The sequence below is a fragment of the Peromyscus eremicus genome, chromosome 11 (genome assembly GCF_949786415.1).
Source record: "Peromyscus eremicus chromosome 11, PerEre_H2_v1, whole genome shotgun sequence".
Classification (NCBI taxonomy): domain Eukaryota; kingdom Metazoa; phylum Chordata; class Mammalia; order Rodentia; family Cricetidae; genus Peromyscus; species Peromyscus eremicus.
In genome coordinates, this window is record NC_081427.1 from 1,221,046 (window position 1) to 1,229,757 (window position 8,712).

General features: G+C 49.8%; 1 protein-coding gene across 1 annotated transcript; it reads right to left on the reverse strand.

Annotated features, from left to right (window-relative positions):
• Positions 1 to 5,674: 5,674 nt before the first annotated feature.
• On the reverse strand, positions 5,675 to 6,825 carry Mrpl36 (mitochondrial ribosomal protein L36). The gene has a single exon (XM_059276491.1). It carries the CDS (start codon positions 6,499 to 6,501, stop codon positions 6,193 to 6,195), a length of 309 nt encoding a protein of 102 aa, XP_059132474.1. The 5' UTR covers positions 6,502 to 6,825; the 3' UTR covers positions 5,675 to 6,192.
• Between the last annotated feature and the right edge of the window lie 1,887 nt (positions 6,826 to 8,712).

Sequence of the window (8,712 nt, forward strand, 5' to 3'; positions counted from 1 at the left end):
CTCAAGCCACACACTCCTGGGTACTCCTCCCTTCCCATCAGTAAATTTCTCCCCACAGACAAAGCTAAATCCTTAGTTTCCCGGGCAAGTGTTTAGAAAGGGCCCTTGCCGGACATGGGTTCCTGCTTCCTGCCTCTGCATGTAGGGGACTCTCCTCTGTCCTGGGACTGCTGAGCCTATGATTTCATGAGTAACAACCTGGCTCTAAGGAACTCCTTTCTATCATGTCTACTTTTCAAAAACGAATTATAGTCCAGATATTGATCAGGAGCCAAGGCTTCTTCTGTGTTCTGGTTGGGGTATCTGCCAATGCACTTGCATGTACAGACATACAACACATGTGCACATTTGTGCAAGCATACAAACATACACGTGAATACCCAACATACATGGGCAAACACACCTGCACAATTCACCGGTGAGCTCACACTGACAATGTACACCCACAGTAACGCAACACATAGACATATACCAGGTATGTATACTGTTTGCACATTCTCCCCAAAACATAATGCATGAGCAGACACATGTGCACATATGTCTCCTCATACATGTACACTACACAGGCACACCGGACATGAACACACTTTGCTTTTGCAAACATACCATCCCACACCACAATGGCCTAGTGCACATGTGTGCACACATGTGCTCTGCTCTTCTAAACAAGACCTGGTAGACTCCTACAAGCTCTTCCCTTGAGGTCTGGATTCTTTCCCAGGGAAGCCTGAGAAGCCACTGTAGGTCACTGATCTAACACTGGACTCTGGACTCCATGGTCCTGAGTGGCCATTTAAAAGCCAGTACTGCCTGTAAGCATGTGTACTTTACAGTTTCCAACAGGCTTGTCCCTCTGGGCTGTGTCACATGACCAGTTGGTGCCTATCCCCTGCTGCTAGTGCGAGAGAGGGTGAGGATTGGTAAGGCTGGGTTCCTTATCAGAAAGGGAGTTTGGGGGCCCTTTGAAGTGGCTTTTCTGAATCCAGAGACTTGTGTTTGGTGCCTGCTCCATGGCTGACATGCTCACCTATAAATAATGGTGGTGACAGGTCCCCTGTCAGCACCCGCTGATGGACGGCTCCTTCTCCTGCCATTATAGCCTTGTGACTGTGGGAAAATTAATTTAAGTGGTAGTTAATTTCTAATGAATTCCATTCAAGCGGCTAATATGGTCCCTTGGTGTTATGGTAACCTTCACGGATCATTGCATTATGTAAATAAATTCTACTTTATGCTGGTTTATTAAAAAAAGAGAGTAAAGATTGGGAAGTCTGGGTAATTCTCACACTGTCACACAAACAACCCACAGTGGCTGGAAACTCTTTAAAGGGGAAAATACAAGCCACTCTGGAGCCTGTTCAAGAAAGGGCAGCCACAGAATGGTGGAATCATCTATTTTTAGGGCTCTGCATACACAGGCTCTTCCCATACCCCTCGAATCCATGCAGCTTATGTTGTATTCCAAAGAGAGGGTTTCTACCTAAGTCACAGTGAAGTTGTACCTTAGGGAGTCTTGATTTCAACACCTAGGTGGGGTGTCTAGGTGAGGCTTGTCCTGGATGCAGGAGGAAGGAGTTTGGCTTCAAGTCACACTTAGGAGAGTGCCATCAGGAACAAGGCCTTGGCATCTCTGTGTAATGTGCAGCGTGTGGTTTGAGGTATGTGGTGTGGTTGTAGTGTGCAGTGTGTGTGTTGGAGGGAAGTATGGCTGAGGCAGTATTGGGAAGAGGAGCAGACCATCTCTCTCGAGGGACTTGCTCACTTACCCTGCAGGGGCAGCCCACCCGCAGCTCACAGGAGACCCAGGAGCCTGGTAGTCGGTGCACACAGAGGAGTCGAGATGCTCTTGGAACCACTCCAGCCTGAGCCTTTACATACAGCCTCCGCGTCTTCCTCATTCTGCTCCGTGGCCCTGCCACCATCATTCCTGGAAGGTGCTCGTCTTCTTGGTGGCGTGGGTAGCACTGAACATCTCTCCACCCTGATACTCTGTCCTGTCCTGCCACAGTTCTTGACTTCTCCTCATCTAGATATGCCTCTTTCACATAGCTGTCTCTTCTTCTTGGGGTCTAGATCATTCATCTGTTTTCATCTAATACAATATTCAGACCACCCAGAGAAGGTCCTTCAAACAGTAGCTACCCTGATGAGGGAGGGCGCAACAGCGGGGCTCACTCAGGCTCTTCCATGCCACAGCCAGTCTCATAAAGCCTCCTCTGTCTCCCTCTGTCACTACATGAAGAGGTTCCTAGGTTCCCGGCCCTCTCTGACTAAATAAGGAGTATGCAAGCCACAGCCATGGGCTGCCAAGAACACACATACATCCATACTGTTTAACATTGAGAAGTGCACATTTGAAACAATTTGAAATTGAGTTACAGAAAACTTATCTCATAATGTTATAAGTTTACCATTTTGGGCCGGGTGGTGGTGGCGCAGGCCTTTAATCCCAGCACTCGGGAGGCAGAGCCAGGCGGATCTCTGTGAGTTCGAGGCCAGCCTGGGCTACCAAGTGAGTCCCAGGAAAGGCGCAAAGCTACACAGAGAAACCCTGTCTACACAGAGAAACCCTGTCTCGAAAAACCAAAAAAATAAAAATAAAAAATAAGTTTACCATTTTGTATTAGGTCTCATTCATAGTTTTCTTGGGCCACATGTGGCTTGTAGGCTGTGGTGAACTCTCAAGGGCACTAGCATCCTATAGAATATTATTTTAAGGTGTGTTACTTTTGTTTCTGTTGCATTTGTTTAACTCTGTGAAGCTGTGTTACTGTGCCTGTCTAAAACACCTGATGGTCTGAGAAGAACTGAACGGCCAATAGCAAGGCAGGAGAAAGGATAGGCGGGGCTGGAAGGCTGAGAGAATAAACAGGAGGAGAAATCTGGGAGGAAAAGATCTAGGAACAAGAGAGGAAGGAGGAGGAGATCAGAGGCCAGCCACCAGATACACAGCCAGCCATTAAGGTTAAGAGTAAGAATTACAGAAGTAAGGGGACAGGAAAAGCCCAGAGGCAAAAGGTAGACAGGATAAGTTAAGGAAAGCTGTAAAGAAACAAGCCAAGCTAAGGCTGGGCATTCATAATTAAGAATAAGCCTCCGTGTGTAATTTATTTGGGAGCTGGGTGATGGGGCCCTGTTGTTTGTTTCTGCTCTTTTTTGGGGGCCCTGCCGCCCAGCTCCCCAAAAAATCACACATGGAGGTTTATTCTTAATTACTTAATTCTTAATGCCAGGTCTTAGCTTGGCTTAGTCTCTAGCCAGTTTTTCTTAACTTTAAATTATCCTGACTACATTTGCCTCTGGAGTTTTCCCTTTCTATTCCTAAATACCTTTCTTTGTTTCTTACTCTGTGGCTGGCTGTGTAGCTGGGTGGCTGGTCCCTGAAGCCCTCCTCCTCCTCTGGCTCCTCACTCTCCAACCCTCCCGTCCCAGATTTCTCTCTTTCTATATATATATATTCTCTTTGCCTGCCAGCCCCGCCTATCCTTTCTCCTGCCTTGCTATTGGTCAGTTCTTTATTAGACCATCAGGGACCTCGTGAAACATCAGAGCTAACTGGGGGGGCTCGGGTGGCATCAGCCAGCGATAACCCAAAGATGAAGATGTCAGAGGGAGGACCGCTCTGGTCAGTGTCCAGCACCAGTGCGGGCAGAGGATTAGAGATAGTGTCTTGGTTTGCAGGTTTTCATTTGGCCCTTAGAGCCCACAAGGTCGAGTCAGAACACTGTGAAGCTGTTCCAGGGAAAGGAACTAATGTAACTAATGTTTCTACCACATTTTACCCAAAGAATTAAATGCTTTTCTGAGAAAACCAGCTCAGTAAATTAAGGCTTTAAATTTTTAAATTTAGAAAAAGTACAGTATTTTAAGACTTAAATTTTTCATCATGACAGAAATAAAAATTAACCAACCAATGGAAGGAAGGGAAGTGTGCTCCCATCAGGCTTCTGTAGCATGTTCCTGCCTGCACTCAGGATACAAAGGCTTGAGTGGCCACCTGCAAGTATTCTTGCTCAGGTATGAGGTCAGTGTAACTTGGTCCTAGAGGCCAGGGAAGGACCTACTGACTCTATCCTGTCAGCACAATCAACCAAGGAGGAGACTGGAACTGGGGGGTCCCTCAGGCCTGCCAGAGCTGAGGTGGCAGCTGGAATTCCAGAAGCCAGTTCCTAAGAAGTTATGTCTGCCCCCATTCCCCACTCACCCTGGAAGCTGGTGGGGCAGCTTGAATTTTCTGCACTGTGAACAGTCCCCAAGGGTCACTGGTATGTGGTGCCATCTCTAGAACTGCAACTAGTGCCCTGAAGATCAGACGAACTGCCTTACAAAGCTGTTCCCAAGGACTCAAAGCAGTGAACCATGAGAAACGTCCAAGAAGTGAGCCAGGCATTTTCCACTTCTTCCAAATGGCCATGAGTGTCTTCACATAAACAGAAATCATACCCCACCCTGGCCTTGCCGTTGCGAGAGGTTAGTGTGAATGAGTTAGGCTATTCAAAAGTATACTTATTTCTACTGAAAATAACTTCAACTGGAGAATTCTGGAAATAAAAGGACAAATGTCCTGTATTACTAATACAGTGACAAGCACACACTGAGTATCTGTGACGTGCCACATTCTTCTGACTTTGACATGATAGTTTTGAAACTTTTAATTTTCCATCTTATAGACAGGGAACTGAGGCATCCAGAACGGACTGTCACACAGCTAAAGATGGTGGCGTTGGGATTCACACCTTAGCTGTCCCACTACCCACTAGTGGCCTCAAAGACTTAACTGACCACAATGAGAAAAGGGTGCTTACAGCCAGGCCTGTCCAGTCACCCTGGCCCACGGCCCTCTGCTGGCCAGGTGTTTAATGGGTTTCTGCAGAGTCCAGGCTTGTAAACCCGCAGCATGTAACCTTGTGTCGATAATGAACCAGAGAACTGGGTTTGTACTACTGTTTGTGCCAGATCTTTCTCCTGCTAAGTTGCTGGTTGCATTCATGATCACCAGCTGTACCTCCTGTGTCCCCGGACTCTCCTCCAGGCTTCATGTTCACACGAATGCTCACACACGCCCTTCAGAATGCAACAGATCACAGCACATGGTTTTCCTGTCTCCCCTTAAAAATACATTATTGCCAGGATCCCTCTTCTCAAAGCCCTGTCTGGAGGGTTCCTGCCTACACCTACCTGCTCACCAAGTATCAGACCTATGTCTTACAGTTCCAACAGCTATTGTAAGACCCCAAGAAAAGGCAATGGTCCTGTAACCACCCACTGAAAACATCTCTGATTTCATGACACTCTGGGAAAATGACCCAAGGTACCAGTAGCTACCAGGTGTCACTCCTGGGCCAGAGGATCCACAGGACTCTGCATCAGTCACAGGGCCACAAAACATGCTGTAGTATGGAATGTAAGCAGACTACACAAGGTGAACCTGAAGTTTATTGGACTAATGAGATTTAAAACCACAAAAAGCCAGTGTCAAAGACCTATTCCAAAAGGTGCACAAACCCCAGACCGCTTTTTAATGCTCATGAATGCAAGCTTTGAAAACTTAGCTGGTGTCCTAATGCTCCCTTGGGAAGCCAGTGTGCTTTGTCGTTTTCTTTGAGCTGAAAACGGACTAACCTCCTTTTGAAAGCATGAATTTGCTGGTATAAAGAACACTACTACTCCAGTGTTTAAGAACAGTCATGACAAACATTTTTTAATTGGTATCTGAAAAACATCTATATGTAAACAAGGTTTTCCTTGAGCAAAGGTTGGGACAGTTGTTATCCAACAACACCGTTTATTTTTAAGCTGAGGTGGTTTTGCTCCCTACAGGAGCCTTCTGGCTCAGTTGGCTTCTAAAAAGCACTTGCATTCTGCTGCATTTGATGAATGCCAGGGAGGCAGAGGCAGGAGGTTCTCTGCAGTTTCAGGTCAGCCAGTGCTACAGAGCCAGACCCTGTCTCAAGAGTTAAAGCTAGCTTTGCATTCCTGTTTCTTCTGGCCTCCAGCTCAACACACAGCTGCAGGAACAGTAAATCCTTCCCCATCTGTAGCTCTGGACTGATTGGATTTGAAGGAACTGGGCTATGATTTGGGGTGGGGAAGCAGGTGAGTTCAACAAAACCCTAAGTCACAGATCTTACAGAATGCTTACATTTATTTTTCTTTGATACGGCGAAACGAATTTCCCACGGGCATTGGCCCTTACATTTGCTTCTGCTTATGCCTGGGGTTGGTCTTGCAGAGGACGAACCAGCGCCCACGCCTCTTCACCATGTAGCAGTCCCTGCAGCGCCTCTTGATGACACCCTTGGTCTTGAAGCCCTGCGAGGGCTGCAGTTGCGGCAGGGGGCGGCCCCAGAGAAGTGAGCGCACCTCTGCGCAGGGTCTGGCGCTTGGAAGGGTCCCCAGCAGGAAGGACGAGAAGGCCCGGGGCTTCACGGCGAGGCTACTCAGGTGCAGGAGCGGGTCCACGAGCGAAGCCACCGCGCTTCTCACAAGCAGGGCGGCCATGCCGAGGCCAGACCTGTGGGGAGAGGAGCGTGGTCACCGGCCGCTGCACGCCTGTCTGTCTAACCCTAGGCCCTCCCTTTGCAAGGTTACTTGGAGTCAGAGGTCAGGGCACACCGGTCAGGCTTCCACGCACGGCTCCCCACGTGCGCCGCCTGCGCGCTCCCGGGAAGCCGCAGATTCCTGAGCTCAGCTCGGCCAGGGCCCCCGCCCGCACTCCCGGCCCTCAGCTCTGCCGCGAGCCTCTGCCTGCCGCCCACGGAACGCGGGACCCACACCTGGGACAAAGTGCCACCCGCGGCGAACTCTTCCCCACGCAGTCTCAGGCACCGGCTACCAAAAGCTTCCGCGTCTGCGCAGTGGGGCGGGGGGGAAACGCCACCGCCAGGAAGAAAGATGGCGCGGGGTCACGTGGGGTGACGTGCGCCTTGGAGCACGTCCGGTGACACAGCCCTGCCTATCTTCCCCATTCCTTACCCAGAGTCCCCCAGGCTAGCTCTGCCCCTGCGGATGTTGGAACCACTGTGGATTGGGAAGACCGGTGCCCACGAGGAGAAGACAAAAGCTAATTACAAAAATGCAGACTGAGACTGAGAAAGAAACGGCCAGCAGTGAATATATTGGAAAAAAGCAACAGCATCCAGACAAAATTACATGTTTCCGTTAAGTGACATTCTGCACCCAGGGGGAAGGCCAGGAGAGCAAGTGCAGACGCTGCCCTAGCTAGTTAGTTCAGTCCTTCCCCAAACTAGGGAAAGCTCCAAGAAGTGTGCAGGGGTTTGATGGGGGAGTCCCCACACCACGGCTTCTACAGCTAACTCTGGTGTCTCGGGTTTCAGGCAGTTCGTAAATCACCCATCTTACCGTTTACAGCAAAGCAGGTTGCCAGCAGGGCCACCCTGCTGCCCCTCCATGGCCCCCGGGCTCACACTCCACACAGTTCACTCGGCCCATCGCGGCGCCTGCTCTTGGGAATGCCTTCACCCCAGAGTTCGATCACTTTAAAGACAACACGGGTCAGAGCGATGGCTGGGGAGTCAAAGGCGCTTGCGGTCTAAGCCAGAGGGCCCAAGTTCAATCCCCAGAACCCACGTGGAAGGGGAGACTGACTTTCTCCAACTCTCACGTGTGCTCTGTGGCACCCATGCGTGTGTGAACACACACACACACACACACACACACAGACATTTTAAAAAGAGACAAATCGGGGCTGGAGAGATGGCTTAGTGCAGTGGGTCTCAGCCTTCCCAGTGCTGCAGCCCTTTAAAACAGTTCCTCATGTAGTGGTGACCCTCTCCCCATAAAATTATTGTGGTTGCTACTTCATAACTGTAATTGTGCTACTGTCAGGAAGTGTAATGTAAATATCTGACATGCAGGGTATTAAATATGAAGCCCCCGTGAAAAAACTGACCCCCTAAAGGGGGTCGTGACCCACAGGCTGATAAAGCTCTGGCGGAGTCCTTTCTGAGCACCTGCTGCTCTCGTGGAGGACCATCATTCTGTCCCCAGCACCCACACAACAGCTCAAGCCATCTGCAACCCTGCTTCCAGGAGCTCCTGCGCCCTTTTCCTGGTACCAGGCACCCACGGAAGTGGCCATACACAGGCGCATACACTCATACACATAAAAGGAAACAAATCCTTACAAAGAGTGAGAAAGACAAATCTGTAGAACATGGTGTGGTGACATGAAATTAGCCTGAAATCCCAGTACTCCAAAGGCTGAGGCAGGAGGATAGTGAGTGCTGGTTAGCCTGGGTTACTTAGCTTAAGGCTAGCCTGGGCAACTCAGGCCCACATTTACTGGGGGCAGTTTTCAACTTTGCGAGGCTTTGGTGTGTGCATCCTGGTGTCTCACTGCCTTCTCTGGTCATCTTCCACTTGTCTTCAGACTCACCTGGCCCTTATGCTATGGCTGAGGCAGAGAGGCAAGTGCCAGGCCATCAGCCTCCAACGCTGGCCGACAACCCCAAACAACACATGCCAGCTTCTGGCACTTTCTCGGAATTAGTGACCCGCCCCTGCTCTGAGTCCGGGGTCTGCCTCCATCCTGTCCACATCTGAGCAAAGTTGCCCACTCTACGGCCTGACAGTGTATGATGTTCTGACTCCGAGTCAAGTGGTACAGGCGAGGCCAACACACGCTCCAGAATCACAGGGGGCGATTTGCATCAGGTCTCTCTACACAGCAGAGCTTTCCGAGGCTGCTTT